General features: G+C 38.7%; 4 protein-coding genes across 7 annotated transcripts in view; 3 read left to right on the top strand and 1 right to left on the bottom strand.

Annotated features, from left to right (window-relative positions):
- The first annotated feature begins 472 nt into the window (after positions 1 to 472).
- Positions 473 to 4,056, top strand: si:dkey-73n8.3 (retinol dehydrogenase 12). The gene is made up of 7 exons (XM_010735453.3): positions 473 to 607; positions 1,098 to 1,213; positions 1,611 to 1,766; positions 1,869 to 1,973; positions 2,279 to 2,488; positions 3,064 to 3,256; positions 3,709 to 4,056. The coding sequence occupies exons 1-7, from the start codon at positions 594 to 596 to the stop codon at positions 3,809 to 3,811; spliced, it is 897 nt and encodes a 298-aa protein (XP_010733755.1). The 5' UTR covers positions 473 to 593; the 3' UTR covers positions 3,812 to 4,056.
- A 532-nt stretch (positions 4,057 to 4,588) lies between these two features.
- On the top strand, positions 4,589 to 12,152 carry LOC104922588 (retinol dehydrogenase 12). 2 transcript variants are annotated; one of them, XM_019254966.2, is made up of 7 exons: positions 4,589 to 4,933; positions 5,383 to 5,498; positions 7,687 to 7,842; positions 8,007 to 8,111; positions 9,839 to 10,048; positions 10,846 to 11,032; positions 11,206 to 12,152. In XM_019254966.2, the coding sequence occupies exons 1-7, from the start codon at positions 4,923 to 4,925 to the stop codon at positions 11,306 to 11,308; spliced, it is 888 nt and encodes a 295-aa protein (XP_019110511.1). In that variant the 5' UTR covers positions 4,589 to 4,922; the 3' UTR covers positions 11,309 to 12,152. The 2 variants fall into 2 exon arrangements, with proteins under 2 accessions (XP_019110511.1, XP_010733753.1); XM_010735451.3 differs by having other exon boundaries at positions 4,593 to 4,933; positions 10,840 to 11,032.
- A 1,508-nt stretch (positions 12,153 to 13,660) lies between these two features.
- sec61g (SEC61 translocon subunit gamma) lies at positions 13,661 to 15,572 on the top strand. Its single transcript, XM_010735450.3, has 4 exons — positions 13,661 to 13,796; positions 14,168 to 14,272; positions 14,431 to 14,533; positions 15,408 to 15,572. The coding sequence occupies exons 2-4, from the start codon at positions 14,179 to 14,181 to the stop codon at positions 15,415 to 15,417; spliced, it is 207 nt and encodes a 68-aa protein (XP_010733752.1). The 5' UTR covers positions 13,661 to 13,796; positions 14,168 to 14,178; the 3' UTR covers positions 15,418 to 15,572.
- The window catches only part of tpk1 (thiamin pyrophosphokinase 1), a 60,394-nt gene continuing 49,538 nt past the window's right edge, over positions 15,403 to 26,258 (bottom strand). For all 3 annotated transcript variants that reach the window (XM_010735449.3, XM_019254967.2, XM_027274312.1), the window contains exon 9: positions 15,403 to 16,208. In XM_010735449.3, the coding sequence (XP_010733751.2) occupies positions 16,063 to 16,208 (146 nt within the window). In that variant the 3' untranslated portion in view covers positions 15,403 to 16,062. The remainder of the gene's footprint in view (positions 16,209 to 26,258) is intronic.

Here is a 26,258-nt window from a genome sequence, read left to right as displayed (position 1 = left end):
TTCAAAATAAAATACTTTGTAAAACTCTCTTCTTAACAGACACAAGAACACACAAGCACACACACACACACTGACAGCTATTAAATAGCTGTATGGGGGCGACAGGGCCAGAGTCATGCACACTCAAATTTTCTAGTTAATGGTATGGTATGGAGCATTTTTCTCTAGGTATCATGTTTCACTTGACACCAGTGATACTTGCAATAGTAATTTTGGTGCTGACTACAAAGAGGAGAAAAATAAAAGATAGTTACATGATTTCCAACAAGTTGTTGTTTAAGCTAGAGTCTTTTGAGTCAATAGTCAGGGTCAATTTACACAAATGGTTCTCTGTTACTTGGGTTTATCGGTGCCTGGAACCCTGGCTGTTTAACTGATTAGTTACAATGACAGACTTTAAACAGGGGGGGATTTGTATCTAATATTTGTTTCCAAATGCACTAGAAATCATTTGATGGGCAAATACGTCATTCTTCACTCTGTCTCTATCATTTCTCTGTTGTCCTCTCTTTCACATCTCTGAATCTGAGTCGTGAGACATTAGTGATACAATAAGGAGGGATATTAGTATTGTAACTTCACAAACTTCAGAAATGCAAGCAATCAGGTAAGTAACCTCTGATGTGACATATCGTCACCGGGAAAAAAAGAAGATAAAAGTAGAATTGTCTATTTTACGCTGTTTTTTCGATGCTATGGAATTTTTAGTATACCAATTTCTATTCACAGATTACTTTAATTTCAACCGATTTGGGTGTAAGATGGATAGATGTAGATTGTTGCTTCGGCTCAGTTCAGACAGACATTAAAATGTCAAGTGAAGTTTTGAAGTCAGTTCAAAGCTTGTTACTTTTAACTGTGGTTCCTGGCATTTGCTGTTTTACCTTAGGTGGTTAACCTCACCCATCTTGTAATTTTGTTACTGTAAGGTTAAACAAACATATCACGTGAACATAATTTATTCCCTTCATGCTTCTTGTTTTATTCTGTTGACAGTAAAAGTTGGGTTTCACCATCATGTTTGGTGTCAATATGTTTATTATCTGTCCTCTATTAATATTTGTCTCTAATTATTTATACCATACCTCACTCTTCAGGTCTCTGTTTATCCCCATGTGGTCTTCAGATGTGCGCCTAGAAGGGAAGACAGCTATTGTAACCGGGGCCAATACTGGAATAGGCAAAGAGACAGCTAAAGACCTGGCCAGCAGAGGCAAGCAAGCAGAGTTAAAGACAGTCACATTATGATTTATAAGCTCTTTGTACTATTCTTCTTGCTGTGTGACTCAGTATGCCTGTCTGGAAACTGTCTAAAGTTCCAAGAAAAACAAACATAATGAGGTGGCTCAAGTATTAAACGGCTGAATTAAATGAAATAAATTATGCTCATGAGCATATGAACCAATAAAATACAGCTAAAAAACACACGAAACCAAAGAAGAGAACTCAAAGTACAGCTAATATCTGCCATAGTGTTTCGATATTGACATATACACACTGAGACAAAGATAGATGTTTAAAAGTAAGCTCAGCAACACCTTACCTTGTTCAAATTTCAACGTGATTGTACATGCAAACACAGTCACACTGAGAGGAACTAATCTCCGTAGGTGCACGGGTGATTTTGGCATGCAGAGACATGGCAAAAGGAGAGCAGGCCGCTCGTGACATCATGAAGGAGGTGAAGGCAGCCAAGGTAGTCGCCAGGCAACTGGATCTGGCTGACACCAAATCGATCTGCCAGTTTGCTGAAAATATCTACAACAGTGGGTGGCACACACACATTTATACTCACAAGTAGACCCTAGGATTCAGTATACCTTTTTCATGAAGACTGCAAAGCAGGTAACATATATTTTGTTTTCCAGCTGAGAAGGCTCTTCACTACCTGATCAATAATGCAGGTGTGGCTATTTGCCCATACAGCACTACAGTGGATGGATATGAGATGCAGTTTGGAGTCAATCACTTGGGTATGAAATTCAAATATTGTGCAAATATAGTTTGGGAAGCTTGTCCCTGTGGTTAGTTAATGGCAGGAGGGTCATGAGGAATTCTGTGGGCTTTTTATTGATTATTGTTGCTTGTTGTTTTTATGGGGCCCTGTATTAACACGCACCAACAAAACATAATATCAACCAGATGATTTCGGCCTTTGTGTATTTAAAAGTTGTTTCTTTCCCAATTTTCTTTTTTCCCCTCTTCTGTATCTTATTTTCTCTCGCTCTTCATGCTCCTCATCTTTCCTTCTACTTCCTCACACTCTCTCTCACTTCAGGTCATTTCTTCCTGACATTTCTGTTACTGGACTTGTTGAAGCACTCTGCCCCGTCCCGGGTCATCAATGTGTCGTCGGTAGCTCACACGATGGGCAAGATTCAGTTTGATGACCTGAGCGGTGAAAAAGACTACCACCCAGTCAGGGCCTACGCACAGAGCAAGCTGGCTAATGTTCTGTTTACCAGAGAGCTGGCCAAAAGGACTGAGGGTAAGGGTGTGTGTTTGTGACATAAATTGTGCGTCATGTATGTTTGTCTTTATGTCTCTTTCTGTGCCTCTTTGTCTCTTTCTCTGTGCGTAAAAAATCAATTTGCATCTCTTGCCAGTGTGAGAGTCATATGCCTCAACCACAACTGCTCTGGGCAAAAACTGAGCAAGGAGAAACATGTTTGTAGAAAACACAGTTGAAGAATGATTGCTCCACTGATCACAGCTTGTTTTCCATTCTAACTATCAATGTAATAAGTTATATAGAGATAATTAAGAGTAAGGCCTTTTGTATAAAGGTATTACCAATCTATGCAGGAACTGTGTGCATATGTAAAACTTAGGGATGACTGTGCCACGGATTCTGAAAGTAATCTCATGTCTACATTATTTTACTTCCCTGCGGTAATTAAAAGTTTTTTGACAAGCAATGTGTTGCTATCAGGGGTTTTCTACATTTCAGGTTTAACAAAACAAAATTATGAGATAGAAAACCAACATATTTTGAGAAGTTGGCATCCATATAAACCCATTTGAGAGATAGAGCTGTATCTAATCTCATCCCTTTGCCCTCAGTTCTAGGTGTGACAACTTACTCTGTGGATCCTGGCGTGGTGGACACTGAATTAACAAGGCACTTTAGGCGCCCTCTTTTGGATGTACTCAAGACCTTTAATTTTCTGGCCAGGACTCCAGCAGAGGGAGCCTACACCACCATCTACTGCACCGTCACTCCTGAGAACCAGCTGCTCACGGGAGGATACTACAAGTTAGTTTGAAATACGATCGTAGTAGCAGTAATTCTCACCATAAACCAAGCCACATATGAACAACCTGGTGTCAGTGTTTCTTTGAGTGTTGACAGAAAAAACTGTACATTTTTTAAACATATTTAGGTTTTGTGGGTGATGTACATCATCTAATATAACACCAAACATCACCTGCTCCTAGTCATAAAGATATGTCAAAAACAATCTCCAATAGGCCACAGATCAAATTGACAATGTACTTTTTTCATGAGATAGACTGTTAAGGTCAAATCCATATACAGTAGAAGATCCAAATTCCTGTTCTTAATTACGTACCTTACAATACAGCAATACAGGTTGGTTAAATAAAAGCAGTGTTTATGAAGCCATTTTAAAACTTAAGACAACTTCAATGTTGCATATGCAAAAGACGTAATTCCTCTTTCTTTCCTTTTCTTGCTGTTCTTTACAGGGACTGTGCCAGAGCAGAGGCCTCCAGGGCAGGTCAGGATGATGGCACTGCCTTAAAGCTGTGGGCTGTGAGCTGCCGCCTGCTAGACATCCGCTGGAGATAATCTTGCAGACTTAGATTGGCTCTCCTACATGCTATGAAACAATATTCACGAGCACTACAAATATTATGCTGATGCTTTGGTTTAATGGAAGCTGAAAATGTAAAGCATGTGACGGACAAAATGTATATGCCTACATAGGTAAATAGGATACACATATTATCTATATATTGTAATAGAGTTCTGTCTGTAAAACACAAGGTAAATGAACGTTGACACGAAAATAATAGCAACAGGTATTAAAAGCAACACTGATATTTCAAACTTCTGATTGTTCTTATGTGTTTTATTTTTTTATTTTTGGTTTAAAGAACAAACAAGCTTGCATAAACAGCGGAGTTATGAGTTATTCAATATTTAGATTATAAGATTATGTCTATGTCTGATTTAACTAAGATTTGGTATTGTAAACCTGCTAAAAATCTGACTTTGGAGGACATCAAGTGGTTAGAAAGCAATGTTACAATACAGTGCCTACTCAGAGGCAAAAACTGGCTGCATGTGCACCAGCATTTAGGAAGTCTTGATGTATTCATGATAAAACAGTTACAAACCCTGGATAAGATTAAATAGTTTTATTATGTAGGTATAACTACTGCACCTCTATAATATAGACACACACATACAAGGAGCTTAGACAGGGTTAGGGTTAACACCATAGAAGACACTTTATTATTTTTATCAACCAAAAAGCCATCTCAGAGGAGATTTTTGCAGCAGTTATTTTTTTTTTCAAACACGGGGGACTAGTGTTGCAATATTATCACGACGAAAGCATGGTGGTTATATTACAGCATAATTAACCATTACTGATGTTAGTCATTCTAATCGGTCCTTGCAGCTCGCTCTATAAGCATCTCTTTCTGTGGGTGTCTCTGGCAGCAGGAGAGCCGCCTGTTCTCCAGCCCTGTTGAACTTGTGAATCAATTATGCGTCAGCTCGCTCCTGATTGGCTCAGCCGTTGACATTACGATGACAAAACGCTGGTGGGATGGAGAAGATGACAAGCACGCAGTCCATTGATGAAGTGCTGGGAGGACCAGACGAGGTGAATTCTTGTTTAAAGTCGCTCGCTGGTGCCTGAGGTGAAGATTTTGTTTCTTCTTGAGGAAGAATGTACTGCAGGTAAGAAACAGCATACACACAGACGGTTAAAACCGGCAAATGTTAGTTATGTGTTTGGCTCTATTAATAACGAGGACTGTTAGGGATATTACACACCGTGCCAATATATTTGGAAGTAAATTAGACCGGTGTAAAGATGTGTCACGTTTGAACTGAAGATTGTTTTTGTTTTTTTTCATGTCATAATGAGGGGATATAAATACAGACAGTATATTTTTTGAATATAGTAAATACATGTGCATAAGTGTAACAGAAATGCATAAATCTTTTTTGTTAAATTGTTATGCATCATGTTTAATTTTTCCAAATATCTTCACTTCTTCTGTGGTAAATTTAATAAAGGATCACATTTCTGACTAACTGGAAACGTATGAAGGGAAAGTGAAGTATTCAGGAAAGTATTCACAGGTTTTTCCTTTATGCATGCTTTACTTGTGTGCGCTGTTCAGGAGTGTGTGCTGTAACCGCTGGTCATCTGAGGAGAGGTTAGATGGGAAAACAGTCATCATCACCGGAGCCAACACTGGTATTGGCAAAGAAACAGCCAGGGACCTGGCAAGAAGAGGTACTGCTCAGGCTTGTCTGTCCAGCTGCGTGTCTCCACTTGATTTTATATCTATTTCTGGCTCAGTTGATGTGTCCCTGCCCTATGTTTTCCCTTTTTCCTTTCATTTTTTACTAACTTTGAAATTCTACACATTCCACCGTTTCCCCTGGAGTTAAGCCGTCTAATGCCTTGGTGGTTTAGAGCTATAAAACCTGATCTTTAAGTGTGGCCTCAGTCCTCAGACCCCCACCATAGAATCAGGTTTAATCCTACTTGTTTGCTTATTCAGTGTGCTTTTGTTGAGAATATCAAACTGGATTTTTTTCCAACCTCATTTTATAGCTTTGACATATTTCAGGACCACAACAGATAAGAGATTTTGAGGCTATGTTAACCAAACTGAACATCTTGTTTAACATTTTAACCAATCCAAGTGAAAAACAAATGACAGTGATGAAAGACAGACGAGGCATCAAGGGGACAGAGGGAGCATTGTGAGGGTCTGCTCTCCCCTCCCGGGCCAGACAGGCAACAAAGAGAGATGGGAGGGTGTACCCAGCAGTGCACTCAAACACTCAAACAAGCACATGTCGAGTGAATAATATTAAAACTGCATGCGTAATTCAGTTTCTTCATTTGTCCATCTACCTCTGCTTATTGAAAAAGCGCATTTTTGACATTCTTGTTAAAAAGAGCAACCAGGACTCTTATTTTGTACAGAATGTCAACATGTTTTTCTTTTGTAGAAAAAATCTGAATACAGAACAATATGAGAAATAAAAAGCGAAGAAAGACAGGACAAAAAGAATGACCAGTGCCAGAGGAACATAACATTATAGTGCTCCTTGCTTCTAAAGAATCCACAAATGACTGTATTCCTACTCAGTAAATGATATGTAATAATGTGATGATGACATGATTAGATTTGGAAGGATTCATGACAGAAGGTGGTTCCTTGCGGCATCAGGAAAACCAGACTGTATCTTTTTGTATCGTTTTTTTAAACATTTTGTTATAATGTTCTTTTCACTTTTTTACTTTTTTACTCATCCATGTTCAGACCATAATCTTTGACAAATGAAATGAGGGAGTGCCGATGGAGTCATAATTGCATGCCATTGAGTCTAAATATAAAGAATGTAATCACTCAAGTCATTATTTGCATTTGGCCCTTACTTGCATACTGACATTATTGTTGCATGCATAACACTGTGTAATGATCTGATGGATGATCTTTAACTTGACTCAATGTAACCTTCGATTTCTTCTGGTTGTTTACTCTTTTATTTAATTGAGTGAACTTGGTACACAAGTGAACAATCGGGCTTTCTCACATCGGGACAGCAGAAACAAATGTGATGGTTTGCAGACGCTACGCTCCAACTGATTAATGGCTCTCCTCTTCCGTAATTGCTGGGCACAGCAGCTATTTGTATGTGTGTGTTTGTGTGGGTGTGTGGTGTAGGGGGGGGTAGTTGTCTGTCTGCATGCATGTTTTTTTGTGTGTGTGTCTGTCTGTGAGAGACTGTGTGTGTGTGTGTGCGTGGCCTCAAAGCCCCTTTTCCGGGCTCATTAGGGAGAATGCATCGTAATTTGCGTCAGAGGCGAATGAGAATGACACAGTTGAGAGGCTCTTGTGTTCATGTGAGCGGAGCAGTTGGCTAAATGAGATTCTGAATGAGGGTTTAGAGAACGTTAGAAAAGGATCAGAAGCACACTGAGACATTTCAGTACTTCCTCCTTAATTGATGTAGGTAGCTTTCTATGCCTGCAAATGAGAAAAGCTTTTGGAGTTTGGAAACTTTCAAGGATTGAAACCTTCTGTGTGTACATTTGCCCTAATATATCACTGACAGGTTCGTATTCAACACAGTATAATAGCTGTTTATGTTCTTTGTTCTGTGAATTCTTCTGACGTGTATACAATTTACTCGCAGCACAAATATAAAGCCCTAAATTAAACAAGAAGTAGTGAAATACTCTATGTTCCCATCCATCCATCACTGTATTATTCTTTTTATATACTTTCTCATACTTACACAGGGGCATGAAGGAGCTGGCATGTATCCTAGCAAGCACACATAAACAAACTTAGAGGCAGTTTAAAGTTTCAGCTGAGCTGTGTGTCTGAGAGGAAATTGTGGAATGGGGAGATCATGACTTTATTATGACCTTTGTCACCTTTTGTGACCTTGTTTTTTTTCAGGAGCACGGATTGTTATGGCGTGCAGGGATTTGGAACGGGCAGAGGAGGCACGGACGGAGATTTTGGAAGACACAGGAAATGAGAATGTGGTCATCAGGAAACTGGATCTGTCTGACACAAAGTCCATCAGAGCATTTGCTGAACTCATTAACAAAGGTAGCTACCTAACCATTATATATCTTTTAACTTATTGCACACATAGTTTGTTTCATTACACTCCTCAGACACAACACAACACAATTGATGGTTTGACCCTTGGCTCCATGTCTGTGATCACTGTGGCACTAACTCTTCCTTATGTTTTGCTGTGTTTATTTCAGAGGAGAAGCAAGTGAATATCCTGATAAACAATGCAGGCATCATGATGTGTCCTTACTCCAAGACTGCTGACGGGTTCGAAATGCAGTTAGGGGTCAATCATTTGGGTAAGTCATACTGGAAGTTGTAGTCTTTACATGTATTTGAGATGTCTTCTTCATGTCCTTTGTTGCAAATCTGTCAAGCGGTCATAAAATGCAGTAAAGTGGTTTAGTTGGCTGTGATGTTTATCGGCACAATAAATAAAAGAGACGTGACTGCTCAGTCTTAGTAATTGATGTAACAGTTGGCATCTTTTTGAGTGATTTAATAATAATATGATTATGTAGTGATATATTTTCCCATTAAAGCAGGTCAAATATTGTTTTGCCATATTAGGTGGTATTAACAAGCTGACCAACATGGTCAGAAAAAAAGAACCAGAGCTGGTGTTTTCTTCAAGCTGCCCTTGTGTTGGTTCGTGGCTTCCTTCCAAATAATCTTCAGTGGTATTTTTGTCACAGGCTGACAGAGAGAGGAACACATTGTGCTCACACTTGGGTGCCCACACACATATGCACACACACACACACACACACACACATAGAAGAATATATACCTGTACTTTCACAAACATCCTTTCTGTACATATGTATTTTAAATAACGATGGTTAGGTCGTCAGTAAAACAGGAAATAGAGAACAATAGAATGCCAAAAATACTCAATCGACATCTTTAAGTGTCACAGAGTTCCTGTGAACATTCAGGGAAGTCCCACCAGAAATCAATCTTTGCAAATATTATAGTGTTTATAATATAGTGTTTCAGTTTGTTTCAGGATTGTCTGTGTACCACTGACACTGTTGTACTGATGTTCCACATCAGCAGGAATAATGTTACAGGTTCAGTAAGTTGTTGATCACAGAAAGTCTCCTGGTGTTACCTAAATATTCTGGCTCATAACACACGGGGATTTTCGTGCATGCAGTTCATAATGAGTCTGAATGAATGACTAACACAGGCCAAATGGCCAAAAGCAAGGCTGCAGAGCATCACTTAAGATAAGAATGATATGTTCTTTTATGTCAAGGTAGCCAAGTTTGGTCCATAAGCTGGAATTAAATTTAATTGGGCTGCCATCTTCATGCTCTGATGTTTATGTATGAAAGAGAGGGTTATGACCTCATTATCAACAACACAGTAAAAGATAATGCGCATTGATTATGAATCAATCAGCCACATGTGACTCCAGCATCACGTGGATTTAAGTACACCACAAACTAAAGACCTACATTATGACGTATGCCACTAAAATTGTAAAGAGAGCCATTGAAAGAAAGACTTCCAGAGAGACACACACATCACCACAGAGGAAGAAACAGGAGACAGAGATAGACAGAGAAATTTGCATACATTTAAAAGATGTGTGAAAAAAGGACACACACATCGGAGCTCTACAAACAGCACTGCAAAGCCACAATACAAGCCAAGAGCAGTGATGCAGAGACAGAATTATTTTTATACATCAAAAACTTACTATAACTTATTAGGAATCTGGATAACGTGTCTCACAGAGTGCAGTTCTACAACGTGGTGGCGTGTTTAATGAGTTGTTTGTACAAATCCTCAAATGTTTTTAGCTTTGACAGAATGACAAGTTGATAAAATTACAGTATCTTTTTTTTCTTTTCTTATTTCAATAGATGTACCAAAATATGTCTTCGTAAGGGGCTTCTCCTCTTCATGGCATAAAATCATGAAGTGATCATAAAGTGTAGTGTAGTTTATATTTGGTGGGATTGCTTTTGGTAGTATGATGCAGTAGCCCAAGTGTTTTTCTCATAACTTTACTCAGGTCACTTCCTGTTGACTTACTTGCTGTTGGACCTCATCAAGCGTTCAACTCCCGCCCGCATTGTCGTTGTGGCATCAGTGGCCCACACTTGGACCGGGCTTCAACTGGATGACATCAACAGCGAGAGGAGTTATGATACCATGAAGGCCTATGGACAAAGCAAGCTGGCTAATGTCCTCTTTGCACGTTCACTTGCCAAAAGGTTACAAGGTGAGGTGACATGGTCAAGGAATGTATTCACAAGCATACGTGTATGGAAGAAAAGGAAACCAAAAAAAAAATAACTTCATAACTTAACTTAACTTAAGGTCTGATTTGATTGATGTTTTTTTATACTAGATGTAGAGAGCCTTAATGGCTCTTGTTAAGAACAGTGAATCAGAAAAGCAGCACAGTATTCAGTTTCACATAAGAACAGACTGACATAAGTCTATACTTAGTATTACTTGCACACTGGATAGCTTACATAAGTGTAATTAAATTTGTTTTTTTCTCCCTCTGCGGAACAATGACTTATGAATTAGATTTTCACTGGAATTGAGCCATTTTCTCGTCTCATTCCATTGTCTTTTTGTTCTTTTGCTTAATGGCCAGGAACTGAAATAAATTACTTTAACATGGCAACCAGTCTAATGGTTGATTCTCTAGATCTGGAGTAGAGCTATTAAAACTCAGTTATTTAGAATTTTAACTCAGAAACAAACACAAGATAAGACGTTAAAAGTAAAGAACAAAATTAAAATAACATGCCGATACTTTGTCTAATATGGTTATTTTATTTTAATTTACATTTCACTCAGTCACTCATACAGCTGCTGTTTGAAAAGGAAGCATGTTTTGCACAGAACTTGTTATGTTAATTCTATGCAAATCATAACAAATGCATACATTAGTAGAATGGTCTTACTTGCATGTGTTAACATAAATATACAGCATGTGTGTAGGTGACTGCATAGGTGACTGTGTAGGTGACTGCGTAGGTGACTGTGTATGTGTGACAGGTACAGGGGTGAGCGTGTTCTCCCTGCACCCGGGGGTGGTGCAGTCTGACTTGTGGAGGCACCAGCACCAGTGTATCCAAGTGGCAGTGAAGATCTTCAGGATTTTCACCAAGACAACAGTGGAGGGGGCGCAGACCACCATCTATTGTGCTGTGGAGCCACACCTGGACAGCCAAAGTGGAAATTACTTCAGGTACACACAGTATTTCAGCCATCCTAAGACTGGTTATAATGCCAGCTTAATGCTGCTCAGTATTACTAACTGCTGACTAACTAAAGGGTATACTGTACGTAATTATTTTTATTCTAATGAAACATCCTCACAAACAGACAACAGATTGTAATGGCTATTTTCTGTCCACACAGTGACTGTGCTCCTGCAAGGTGCTCAAGGGCTGCCTCTGATGATGACTTGGCACAAAAACTGTGGGAGATCAGCTGCAGCATGCTTGGCATCACCTGGCAGTGAATAGTGGCAAATTAAATGTGCACTGAAGGACATACTTTTATAGGGGCATTAATGTTGCGGTAAAGATGTATTTTATTACTTCAAGTACAGTACAGTCCAAAAGACACTGGATCATGATGATCAGGAGCTAGTTTGTGTTAGACAATATAGAAATCCAATACAAATTATTTACCCGCATTTCAAACGGTTTGTTAGCATTCACAGACAAACTATTTTTAACTGATACTTGAACTGACTTTTTACTGTGAGAACTGATGTGGACATTCTTTGTTTATCAGTTTTGTATTTTAAATGCAGATGTTATCTTGTGCGCTTGTGAAGATTTGAGCTTATAAAAATGTTAACTTGCATAATCTTGCTTTGGATAGAAATGATCTGGTGTTTGAAAGTCTCTCTTGCAAGTTCTAGTGTGGCAGTATGATAGTCTGCAGCATTGATGTGAACAATTTTACTCTAAACAGCCTCCAAAAACCCATTTCATAGCAACATTTAAATGAAATACTGTACATCAGAGCACACATACAGTATTGTGGTTGATAATTAAAGCACTTAGGTGATGTTAATGTGAAGTAGGTCCTGTTCTGCCTTTGTAGCACACACAAGTATCAGAATGTGCATGTATTGATTAGTAAACCATGAGACATTGGTCTAAAATCATTACTGTATATATTTTTTCATTGAACTGTTTTATTGAACGGCCTTGTATTATGCAATATGCAGTTTCAGATACGCTCCTGGTGCCTGCGGGAGGATGTGTCTGCACTGAGATTCTATGGTTATCAACCATAATATTTTTACATTCAGATTGTAATCTTAAGGTTCCTTCAGCAAAGCCTCTGAAAGTGGGAGTGTGTTAATGTGAGACAATGTAAAAATCTGTTATCTTGACAAACATGTTGTAAAGTTCTGCTTGTTTGTGACTTAAAAGTGCATTTACTTAATGTCAACAACATGTATGTTGGGTTGACCTGTTCAGATGCAGTAACATGTGACACTTGGAAGAATTTTGCCTCTGAGAGTCAAAGGAGATTACGCTCAGTGTATTAATATTGAGAGAAATGAGGGTCTTAAAGTCTTAACCAGTACTAGTCAAACATGACTGGATTTCATTAAAGTGACAAATAAAAAACTAAATCATGCTGCCTATAGCATACTGTATTATTGTTTAGTATTAGTCATGATTTAGCTAATTGATTAAGGACCTAATAATAGATGAAAAAACAACATACAAAATAGAGTGGACTGCAGCACATGTACTTCTCTTTTGCTAAATATGAGTATTACGCCAAGTGTGGTGCTTGTCAAACCGAAGAATAAGTTCAATGAGAAATACAAGTAGAAAATGGCAAGATTCTATTTAGAAACTGGATCGTAATCTAAATCACATGAGGGAATATTTAAGACTAAAGGAATGTGGCATGTGAGAGAGGAGTGGCTATGAGGAGTCCAGTACCGCCGTTCCTCGAAAGTACAAAGGACTGTGTTTCTCCTGGACCCTGGTGCAAAAACAAAGGAATAAATGATGCAACGTTCTGTGGAAGTGAAGCAAACATTCAGACTGCACGTAAGGTGCAAACAGGTACAAAACAAGATACATATACAGTATATTATGTATCTGAGAACATAAAGAGGAAACATAATGCCATATGACTAAATTATTTCAAGTATTATTTGATCATTCAATTGTAAAGATCACACACACACAAGCTTTTTGAAGGTTGATTGTTTTTCGTGTTTATTGTGTAGGTTATAGATATTTCTGTCTGTTTAATTTCTGTCTGTTTATTGTGGTGTTTTTTTTTTTGTTTCGTTTTTGCTTTTTCTACCTTTTTTCTAATTCTGTAGTGTATGCTACACTTTTCTTGCTGCTGTAAGTAAATTTCCCTGTGGTGGGATGACTAAAGTATATCTAATCTAATCTAATCTAATCTAATCTAATCTAATCTAATCTAATCTAATCAAAAACATGGTAAATATGATAAGGCTGTTTACATTCAGCAGAACTATAATTATATGGGATAAATGGAAAAATCTTATTTTATATTTGGATATTGGGCTGCTCCAGGACCAGGGGAAACCAATTTCGTTTCATCCCATGTTTACATGTGTTGTAATGACAAATAAAACTCCTTGAATCCTTGAAAAGAGGAGGCAAACAGTAATAATAATAATACTAACAATAATAATTCAGGCTTCGATTGATTTCCTATTTTACAGCCTAGCCAAAAAGAGTTCAAATAAATCCGGATTTCATTGAGAACGTGAGTAAAATAGCTTGTGTTTGACCCTGCTGAGTCTGTGTTTGTATTAAATCCTCCCCGTCTGTAGGGAGCGGTGTTGACAATAACAGGAGCTCAAAGAAAAAAGAGAAAGACGCTCATACGCATGCGCGTCTAAAGTCTACGTCAGCTCTTCTCTAGCAGTCTGCGTGAACGCGACGTGGCCCTCAGTCCTCTGCCTGTCTGCTCACCTAACACGACACAACCCGGTGAGTTAAGCCTCATTCTACTAAATATCACTGTATTTATTTAATGTACACGACTCATTATGTGGTGTTTGTCTTATTTTGGACTTGCATTTGTTGTTATTTATCGCATTTCCTGCTTGACCTAACATCACGTCGACCTCGTAGCTTTTTCCGACGGTAGCTGACTTCAAAACATGATTTCCCCTGATTAGGACGCATGTTTTTTAGTATATGTGTTAATATTTCATGGAAAAAAGACAATATGTGCGGTGTATTACGTGTTTAAAAACATTGTGTGTGTGTGTGTGTGTGTGGGGGGGTGTAATTAAAAACAAGTCAACGTCAGCACTGATGGCAGTCTGAAGCTTTAACAGAGTTTTTTTTTTCCACAGATCAAATAAACATGGACCAGGTAATGCAGTTTGTGGAGCCCAGCCGGCAATTTGTCAAAGACTCCATAAGGCTCGTAAAGAGATGCACAAAACCCGACAGGAAAGGTAACTGCATACTTTTTTTTTTATATAATTTTCCTAGCAGCAGTCCATCTGCCCAATATCAAACCCGAGCTGCTCTTCTAACATATGGAAAGATATGAGAAATGATCTTTGATTATTATTTGATTCGTATTGACCTTTTTTCTTTTTTGTCTGTTCAGAGTTCCAGAAGATTGCCATGGCCACAGCGATTGGGTTTGCCATCATGGGTTTCATTGGTTTCTTCGTCAAACTCATTCACATCCCCATCAACAACATCATCGTGTAAGTGGCACCAACACATAACTTTATTTATTGTGTCATACAGTCTGATGTTAATGACAAATTATTAAGGAGGAATGATTAGTTAATTGATTAGATATCGTCTGTGTCCCTGCTTGGTCTCACTGATACCAGTGATGACTCCTCGTACAGACAAAGCATCTGATCGGCTGCTTGATTGTCTCCATCCACCCACTGCAAAGTTATGGTTACAAAAATAAAAGTCAAATCGGCAAGTTTACTCCGTGTCTTACAATCAGTCAAGTATTAATAATCCTTTCTGAAGCTTTTGTTGTGTAATTGTCGTCATAAAAAAATCTTTTATTTTAAATACCACTTATTCACTCTCATAATTCAAATTCCCTGTTTGAGTAAATAAACATCCTGAGATGGTTAAATTAGTAGTAATAGTTAACCTCAGTGCATAAATGACCAGAAACCACAGAAATTAAATAGATCATATTCTTTTTTTAACATGAGCACTTATCTTTAAAATCAAATACTACTTTCACAGTACTTAATGGGCATTAATGGCAACAATGATACAGTAATGAACATTTAATTGCACAGTCAAGTTTTATCATTACACAAAAGATGGGAGGCGAGCAGCCACACTGGTACTATTCTTGATTTTATTTGTATGCGCAGTAGGATACAACATTTAAATAGTATTTATTCATTAAGGCTGTTATCATACTAGTCCGAATATACATATCAAAGTTCTTTAGGAGTGGTTTTGTATTTTGTGGAATGATCTTAAGCAGTAATTGATTGATTTAGCTTGGTCCGTCAAACTGAATATTAATCAAACATTATAGTTCATGTACCTTCTTCGATTTGTGATCACTAACACTTTTTTTTTTCTTCTTCCCTCTAGGGGCGGTTAAATCCTCATCAAGCAAAAACAAACTTCAATACCTGGGCTCAGGAGACATGGTGCAAAGCGTTTTTGGGATGGTGTGATTGGGGACTGAAGGGATGGCATTTTTACATTCTGTGCATTTGTATTTCAATGTGTAAATAAAACCAATGGAAAGCCGGAGACTGATTTGTCCTGTCTATTCACATAGCCTTCCTATCACGACAACACTCATGATTTCAGAAGTACAGCATTAAACTCTCAAAAGGCACAAATACTTTATATAGTATGTGAGATGTTAATATGGGAAATATGTCAAAGGCACATACTGTAGAAGATGATATTTACATGATGATATACAGCAGATACCTTAACACATTCACATGTGGTGACAGTAAATTCTTTGCAATGTGCTGTCATGTTAGTCCATACCTAAATATTTTTGTGAACCAGATATTTGTCTAGAATAAGGCTTGAATATCAACCGCATATATTCATTTTGAATACAACTCTGCACACTAGGAAAAACTAAAAATAACTTTTGCTTTTGGGCCACCTGAAATAGCGCTTTCAGCTTTTTCCTTATTTCCTTCATGCCGTGTGAATTAAAAAAACACTAGTGATGACTTTAGAAAAGGAGTTACATGTTCTGATCAAAAAGGGATTTCTTCTGTCATTCCCCATTCTTGCGTATGCCCATGCTCCAAAGAAGAGGCTGGTCTGTTGTCACAGTTACAGGCTTCCTGGGATTTCCAGGGGGGACTGGTTCATAGGTGTTGGAGGTGCTTACTAGCTTCCCAAACTGCAGGATCTGGTCATCTGGACAGAGGAGACAAGACATACATAAGTACAGCTGTAATGAGGGGCCACTGATTTACCTCACTTAATGGCTACTTTAAGAAGTCTAGTTCGATTATTCAGTGAGTTAAATGTCAACGTGACTAGTTATCTTATAATGCACGCTGACGTCTGTGCTTTCTGCTGTTTGACTGTTAATAATGCAGCTGTGTCTCAAGGCCTGGTTGGGTGGATGTGGTCTGAAGCGGTCTGTGTCCCTGCATGACCGAGGCGAGGTGGTCTGACCAAAGAAATCTGAACATAGCCGAGCAGTCTGAGGCCAAACGGAGTTCACAGCCAAAACCACACACATTCACAAAGGCTATAATACCACTGTGAGTTTACTGAAGTGCTAACAAATCCTCTCAAAGAGAACCCTTCAGCTGCCGCTGAAAGGAAAGGTGACCACCAAAGTCGCATAAAGCTTTTTTTTGTTTGACATCCTTTCTATTTAAAAGTGGTGACTGGAGGGGGGATATGAACTAACTGAAGAGACAGCCTTAACAAGAGGAAAGTAGAACTCAGCGCAGACGTGATTTCAGACTCTTCAACTAGATAGTGATCACAGATATATGAAGTTGATGTCTACCCCTGGATATGTCCATTTTATATAGGTGGTGAGATAGTTGCTCTTATTTGATAATTTTATGTTTCTCTGTGCTCTGTTGATGTTCTCACTTTAACACGTTCAAAAAATAAGTGTAGTGATTTACGAGCTGAGATAGATTTGATGCAACTGAACCGTTGAGACCTGAAAGCCCACCTGGCCAACACTGACATCAAGTGGTCAAACCAAGAAGCTCTGTCGTGAAGGGGCATCAGAAACTACCAGTGTGAGTGGAAAGACTTGCTCCATAGTCAATTTATCAACAGTTGATAATTAATAAATGAAATTATATTGACCCCAACCATGCTTTATAATAAACAGACTGGTCCACTGAACAACTTCACAAATTAATGCCTCTAATTAACTGTAGCACATGAAACTTTTGAATTTAGTCATGCAAAATAAGGAAAACAGCAACCCGCTGACCGTGCTTCACAGGCCTAAGTCACAGAAATATGAATTTGCGCGTCACTTTTCCCATTAACAGTTACGTTTATTCACGCAACATTTGCTATGAATAAGCTGAGATGAAAAACACCCCGAGAGTGTTGGATCGTGTCTAATGTGAAAAGGGCAAACTCACCTCAGGAGATTTACACCTGAGGCTTTCTATTATTCATTCACCATTATCTGTCACTATGTTCAATCAAATTAAATAGTAAAACATTTCTAACTGAATTTCTGACCCTTCAGCTCAGCAGAAATCAACAAAAAATCTGCTTTCCTAGAGAAAAGGTTGTGCTGTGGTTTCTGGCTTTAACTCAAGAAAGCTTTCTTTGGGAAGCTTTTGCCTGCTTATGTCTTTTTAGTCTCTAAAGCGTTCTCAGCATATCTTAGGTCTCTTTATTCTGCCTGCTGAGCATTGACTTTACTTTTTTTTTTTTACCCATCTTGATCTAATTATCTGGTTTGCTTATTTGGTGTCAGTGGGCCATGAGCAGTGTTTGAAAACGAGTTGGAGGATTAGTGCTTTGGGTGGCACAAACCACAGCTGTAACTAGGTGGGCCAGATGAGGTTTTTGTTTCTACCTGTCAATCATTTCCACCCCATTAATAACTCTATTTTATGTTCATTTGTGGAATTAGCATTGCCATCTGCTCTTCTGAATATATTGTGCTTGGACAAAGGACCTGAAATTTGTTTTTTTGTTTTGTTTTTTCCATTATTATCATAGACTAGTCCAGTTTGTGGGCTTATAAATAATAATAATAATAAATAATAATAATTTAACACTCTGCACTAAGACACATATGTTCTGGGTCTTCCAAGTGAAATACAGCTTCTCTGTACATGGGTAATTTCAAAGTAGCATAAATTATATTCTCTTGTGAAATAAGGAGACTAATTAATCATACAACCTAGTTCAGAAAACGCTACTTCTCAAGCATAATGCAGTATACTGCACACTATTAACCCAAAAGAAAACCTGATAATTGCATTGTTTCAACGTCCTCTACAAGAAACTAGCATAAAAAAGATTTTTATGAATATGCAAAAAATAGTTGTGAGCCAATCACTGCATACAAAAGCAAAATGAACACAAAGGAACAAAGACAGGAGGGGATGAAGCAAATCATTTGTCCACAGGCGCCTGTACGCACATCAAACGGTAAAAAAAAAAAAAAAAGACTGCTTCAAAGACTGCCACACAAGCATGATATTAGACCAGTGTGACTCAGAACAGGCAGGGAAATAAGCTGTATGCGAAGTTGGGCTACTCAATAATTGAGTGAGCACAGTCACTGTGCTATGAGTGTATGAGAATGATGTCTGACTGTGTTAAAGTGCTGCCGTGAACTTTACACTCTGCGGGGTAATGTCTTTCCGCCGGGTTCATATGGGCAGAGCCAGGGGTTACCTAAGAGGTGGAAAAGTAGAGAGAAGTCGAGGCAGATATTGTGTTATCTGTGAGCGACTTCGTACACATTTATAGCTTTATCTAGGAGGGTCAAAAAGTCCTAATAGGCAAATGCAAAGATAAGCAAGAATTTCTGTGTTGACTCTCATAAAAAATTAATTTTAAATGAACAATATTGCCAAAGTTAGAATAGAAATCTGCTTTTGTGTTTCTTTTCTGTGCTCTTTTCACTGGTTCAGTGGGTTAGGCTGGAAAACAGTGATGTCACATATGTCTGTACACCAATCAAAATGTGATAAACAAGTTGGCACAGTTTTATGATGCACGGCCACTATCAATTAAATCTCAGCAAACTTTATTTAGCCATGGATATTTTGTGGTATAGAGAATATAAACGTTTTAAAAGCTTTAAAGTGTTTGTGCAAGGTTTGGAATAGGGTTACAATAGTTGTACAGTCAATGGAATAACCCAATAATTGAATAATGATAATAATATAATAGTGATTGTAAAAAATAATATACTGTAGCTATAACTAGCTCCTTCAAAAGGCCCCAATTCACCAGTGTGCCACAAATATTAGGTTCCTCAGCAGGCTGCCAAGGTTACATAGCTATAAAATTGGATTAGATATCTACATCAGCACACTGTGTTTATATTACAATCAGAAAGAAGAGCACATGTCAAAAATCAGGGAACAAAATGAAGGCTGGTGTAATTAACAAAACCACCACCAGAGGTAGCAGAGCACTACAACAGGAAAAATTAGGAGTCATGCTCAACAGGATGACATGGTGGCACCTACATTTACTAAAACACATTATCTCTGCCTCTCATAGACACATCCATTAACAAACACACACACACAGACCAGACAGAAGACACACACTCACACTTGCAAACCCACACACATGTGCAAAGCTTTTTACTGAGCACAAAAGGCTTTCAGATGGCTTCATTAGTAATCCCCTCCTCAAAGCTGATACCGATCAATAACGGCCCCCCGTTGCAGAGGGGACCAAAATGAGCGTCGCACCCTCCAGTGATAACAATGGAGATGTTTGCTGCCTGTAATTGCATTTCCAGCGCCACAGCCGAAAGGGCCCGTCAGCTGTAAGTAGACCGTATTTACACAACAAATTACCCAGGAGAGAGGGTGGGTGAGGAGAGGAGAGACTCGCAGGCACTCACACTGCAGTGGACAGGTAGAGTGGGGAATTATGGGCGTTAGAGAGCATTTTGAAAGGTAGAGGACCGTTGCTGCTCTATTTTTGCCTCTCGAGGTTCTGGAAAGACATGTTAAAAGGTGTTGCATGAAGTACTGAAACATTAGTGTCATATTATCTGTGATATAATAGTGCACTGTAATCACAAACAGGGCCACAGTCAAGGCATCTGGTCTCTATATAAAGCTTCCATTTATGTTTGTGTATTTTGCGAAGATTAATCCTGATCTGGGAACCTTTGTTTCACTTCGCTTTACTGCACAGGTTAGAAAGGCTGTAATCACTTGTAATCAAGGTCGGAATCAGTCATTGACTGGAAAATGTGACATGTCACACCTGTCATGATCCCAGGTACTTCAACACTTCCCTCCATTATATCTGAATGTATTTAGCGTCACACACGGGTCCCTGTTTGAACACAATTTGTCATCGAGAGGCAAATTGAACTCATTCACTCAGGTGGTAGATCCTCCGCTCCTTCAGATCAGCGTGCTATCAAATTTCATCACGCTTCACAGTCTGGGAGTGAAAATCATTTCCTATAAATCATGTTTGTTCAATACTGAGCTGTACACACATAAATACATAAACAGAATTTATACTTGTTTATGGTAAGACAGGAGAGTAATAAGAAAAAAAAGTCACTGAAATATTTAATAGGCCCAACTATGATCTAAAGCTTGTTTCACCTCAAATCCACCAAACAATATTGGGGAATATATTGTTGATCTTTTAAAGATTTGAAATTATTGAATTCTAAGCTCACGATTGTCTGGAGTTTGCAGATGGATGAAGCCCAGACTTCAGTTAATGCACAGTTTACACCATTCAGCTGAGTTATATCTAACTCTAACAGAACACGAGAAAGTCCTGATTTGTACTTTCTCTGTTATTTGGAACTACTTTTTCCATTTTTTTTTTTTTTTTTGTTGTTGGTTGAACCGTTCAGATGCAAAAACTACATCAGAGCCTCTTAAGAGTTTTGTTTGTAGAGCTGATTCAAATCCTTTGGAGTGTGAACGAAGATCACGTTCCATGGAAAAAAAGAAAAACTCAAGTGGTATGATGTAAAATGTACAAGTGCTTCCAATTTTAGTTGTGGTAACTACAACAACAATAAAATAGATTTTGAATAGCAATGATCTGAGAAATATAGCTGCTCTATTCCAGAAATCATGCACTGTGACTATTACATGAGCCTGTAGTTTCATTACAGCAGTGTCCTTCATTTTCTCTACCTGACATTCCCCTTATATTTAAGGCTATTTATTGGCCATGACATGAGCCAGGGCGTGCACTAGCACTGTTAGCACCATCTGCTGTGCAATGATAGCTGCTTCCATTAAATGTTTATGATGGCACTGCTGGGTTTGTCTAAGAGTGTGAGGTGGCAAACGCTGTTCTGGCTTAAGTTGACCTTCAGATAAGAGGACTCCTCTACGCTGGGTATGTGGTATCAGTCAGTCGAGAGACAAAAGTGCAAACAAACAGGAGAGCAAATTATATATTTTGATATTCAAGGGCGATTGCCAGAATATATCATTGTTCATGTGTTTTTCCTGACGGAGGAGTGGAGTAGATGAACTGATAGGGTGGATGTCTTTGTGCAAATTAATATCCTGTCGTGAATACTTGAGTTTACTGTGTGTGTGCATGCATGTGTGTGTGCGCGGGTGTTTGTCTACACATAAGGTCATTGGCTAATTTATATTTGGTCCAAAATACATGAATGTAACTGTGTATGTGTGTGCACACCTCTACCTCCTTGCTTCTCTGCGGCTCCACTGGGGGTACTAGCGGCAGTTCAGTTCACATCAGGCTGCTCGTCATTCCCCCTCTGCCCCCCCCCGTGTGTGATGTGCACAGTGTCAGAAATCTACAGATCCATAAATAAAACCATAAAACAGCAGTTTTCCCTCCTGCTGCCACACTGCACCGCCACAGAATACGTACACTTTTCATTTCCCCTCTCCGGGACCTTGGTGAGTGGGAGCAAAGAAGAGGGGAAGGAAATGAGAGGGAACGAGAAGAGTTAGAAGAGGGAAGGGCGGGTAGAAGGGCAGAGAGAGGCGGTGTCATTATGTAGAAAGGTGTAGCAGGGGAAGAGTGAGAGAGAACACGTGTAGAAAGGGATATTAAAGGAAAAGCAAGACAGAGAGATAAAGGGAGGAGAGATTCATTTCGTTAGACTGAATCCCTGAAAGAATGAGAAAACACTAGGTGAGAGTAAGGACAGAAAAACAGGAAGGTAAAGAAGAAAAGAGATATGAAAAGAAAAGGAGAAGGTCACGGTGTGTGTTTGCTTCTCGACAAACAGAAGGAAAAGGAGAGATCTTACAGTAAAGATGTCTGCCTCTGGCAGGGACACTGGGTAAGACCTCACTGAACCAAGTTTGTCAGAAACATCTATCTGTTTGACTACAAGATAAAGTACATTTCTTTACCCTCCTTTGAAAACAATCCTTTCCAGTATTTAGAATGCCTCCTGAATGCTCAAGTCTCAGGCTGCACACACTGCTACGGGCTTGAGCTGCAGTGCTTCATCTCGGCAGCTAAAGAAAAAACTTTAAAGGCAGTCCTGCCAACACAGTTTCAGATTTATTGGTACTGAATTCATATCAAAATGTTTTGCCCCGCTGTTTCACAACTATAGGATTGGATCCAAATGCCTTGTGTGTTTTTCTAATAAGGCTCTTGTGTGCTCTTGGAGAGCCTGAAGCAGGCATCACAACACAAAACCTCACTTAAAACTCAAAAACAAGGAAAATCCCTGCTGCTTTTGTCAATAGGGTATGTATTAGTAGCATCTTCACAAAGTGCGTTTTCCTCTCCTCTGCCAATAGGAAGTCTGTCTATGAATTATTTTCAACACTGCCCTCACAGTGCCCTGCCCTCACAAAGGTCAGGGCCAGTTTAAAAAAAGTGCCCATGAATCACTAAAGGTGATTTAACACATTAACAAATGGACTTCTACATGACTGAATATGTTCCAACAATGAGTATTGGCTAATTAGACAACTTGCTGCTCGTACTGCATGCCTAAATTGTCAAAATATTGTGCATCTGTATCCCCATGTTCAGGGTGTAACTAAAAATATGGAACATGTAGTGAAGTCCTCATTAAAACGCAATCTCATTTGCATGCCGATGTGTTTGTGAAGGCTTACATTTCATAAACAGCATGCTCTCATTAACAGTGAGGGCAAGCTTTCTAATCTCGCCCAAAGTTTACTTTTAATTAAGATTTCTCAATTGCTTCAGCTCTCTGAGAGACTTTGCCGCCGAAATCCATCTCTGTTCACGTGTTTGTTTTTATCAAACTCTGCACCTGTGTTGGATTTGCAGATGCGTGTCTACCAGTCTTATGGTTGCACTAGTTTATGGTTTGATGTGTGTGTTCACAGGCGGTGGTGCATATGTCCTTGTGTTTTTGTGAAGCACATTTGTGTAGTGTGTGTGTGACATTATATGTGTGGTGCTGGAGAAAGAGTAGCGTGAGAAAATGCATGTGGATACATGGATGTATAGTTGGGAATGTGTCTGTCATGTTTTACACATTTTTGATAGATCAGATAATAGATATGATATAGTACATTTTCTGAAAGGAAGAATAGCTTATAGATGATCCGCTGTCATATGAACAAACACAATTTGATATTTAAAACAAAGACCTTAATATGAAAAATACATATTATTAATAATGGTGCATTAGTAAACACTGATGAAATATGCTTATTTACCACTTGATGAGTCTATAAAGTTCTCAGGAGGAAAAAAAAAGGAAATTTCATCTACCACTGACAACTGAACAAACACCATCTACTGATGAAGATCATGAGGTATGATTAGAAACTCAAGAACAGCTACTAAAAGGGCCAAAGCTACTTAATATTTCATAATGTGAATATGCTGATAAAACAAGATTCACTGTTCATTTTTCTGGGCAAAAACACTCAAATATGCTCAGATCAAATCACTCAAATACAGCCTTAAAGTCCAAATTCTTTTAAGTAGTTTTGGTACTATTTATGGTCCGTATTTGATCCAGCAAGAGCCATTCAGTGTATTTGCATTTTGTAATTGCCTCTCTATATAGTAGATTCTATTGTTATAGTCTATTTTTCTTCTGTTTTACATCTCAATGTAGAGATAAGTGTTGGGCACTTGCTGCCAAAACACTGGTGACCTACACTAAACACTGTGCCTGAATGCATCCTGTGTAGACACAAACAGAGAACTAGAGCTGCTGCTGCTGCTGCTTTGCTAATGTGCTGCTTTTATTATGCAGGCTGTGTAGACTTTGTTATCCAGAAACATTTTTTATCATGAGTATGACCGTGTCGGACAACCCTGACTGTTCTTTAGCCTATTTTATTAAAACAATGTGACGGGATGAATCCTCTGAGCCAACACATACAAACACACAGTTGCTCTTCTGTTGCATGCATTTTCCTTGAGCAATGTCAATGACATACTTGCAAATCATGCTCTGGCATATTCATTATATGCTGTCCCCAGTTTTCAATGAATGTGTTGTTTGGACAACAACCTTAGAATCTGTGTTATAAAAACAAATTAACCAGACTAAAGTCTAGACAAATTTAAGATACATATTTAGGAAGATATTTTTGACAAAATCCCAAAACTTAACTGAATTTCATGTGACAATATCAATATTATATTGAGTCACTGCCCAACCCTAGTGTGCATGTTTCAGTTAGGGTTTGTATGTGTGTACAGTATGAGCATTTGATGCTGGTTAGTGTGTGGATGTATAAACTGATGATACTGAAGTTATAAGGAACAAAGCTGGAAACAGTGTTGTGAAGTACTAGCCGCTTATTTGCATATAAAGCTGAATGGAAAACAAAGGAAAACCTCCTCAGCATGTCTGTCATCTGTGAGTTGACAGCCATTGTTCATGGACCATAGAAGTTTCTCTCACTCTTTGTCACATTCACAGCACACACACATATATTTATCTGCGTACCCACACATAAAAAGAGACATGCAGTGAAACACAAACACAAGAGCACAATGGGGAAAATATGCACATGCACATATGCAGGCCCGCTAATACAAAACACAAGCATATAAAAAAAAGATACATTCATACCCACCCACATAAGCTATGCAGGCAAGAGTTGGTTTGTGGATGACAGCTATTCAAATTTGTTGTTCATTATGATCCACGCTAAGCCGAAAACATCATGACGAAGCAGGTTTTAACGTACACAATCACACACACCCCGTTGCCAGAAGCCATAACTCAGGCTGTGTTGCTGCAGGATGAAGGCATTTTAATATTAAGCTGTCAGATGGGAGAGGGCTGAGTCACAAAGAAATGACTAAGGAGGTTTTCTGCATGCCAGCACATAACGCACACACATACACACTTGGACACACACAGGATAGTAGTTCTGTCAGTCACAGATGGAGACCTATTGTCTCACTGACCTTCATAACTATAATCGTCCATAACGGCTTTGCTTTTTACTTGTTGGAGTAAAGTTTTGTGGTGATTTAAAAGTCTTCAAAAATGCATGCTCGGAAGGAATTTCAGCCGCTGACAATAGCTCTTGACCTCCATTTACTTCTTCAGGAACATAATAGATGGCAGCCAATGAGAAACATAATGGGAAATGACTGTTCAAAGACAAAGCATAAAGCCTGAGGCATGTGTTGGTCATTTAAACTGTGGCTGACATGGTTTTGACTGAGCTCCACATTGCATTTTAAAACCACTGGAGAGATGTTTCTGTGGGTTTAGACTATGTGCTTGTTTATTTCACCAGGGACAATGTAATGAACCCTGGCCTATAAGTATAGGTCACAATCAAAATCAAGATAAAATACCCATGTTATCCCTTAAATATTAGAAGTTCTGTTATAACAAACATAGCAACAGGTCTCAGCAATCTGATTCTAGGCTTATTTAACTTTGGGAACACAGATAGCATGGGTTGTGATATTGATATCTGCAGGTCAGACTGTAATAATATATTATTTGCATAGGGGCAGCAGTAACTCAGTCTGTAGGGACTTAGCTTGGGAAACGGAGGTTGGACCACCAACTACGTGGTTGAACATCACTCCACCATGTCTATACATTTGCATGTCTGCGAACCCTTTGTGTGTGTGGTTGTATTTTGGACCTATGTACTGTACTCTGTATGTAAAAACTTGAGTGAAAAAATAATTTCCCCTCAGAGCATCAATAAAATCACCATAAAGAAGAATTCTTCATCTTCTGGTGTCAAGCCCTAGCAGCGATATTGCTTGAACTGCCAAAGATCATAAGACATAACCTCAATATAATGTGAACTTTAAACATACATGGGC

Source organism: Larimichthys crocea, chromosome XXIII (genome assembly GCF_000972845.2).
Source record: "Larimichthys crocea isolate SSNF chromosome XXIII, L_crocea_2.0, whole genome shotgun sequence".
Classification (NCBI taxonomy): Eukaryota; Metazoa; Chordata; class Actinopteri; family Sciaenidae; genus Larimichthys; species Larimichthys crocea.
Note: the sequence above shows the minus strand (reverse complement) of the source record. Positions and strands in the feature narration are given on the sequence as shown.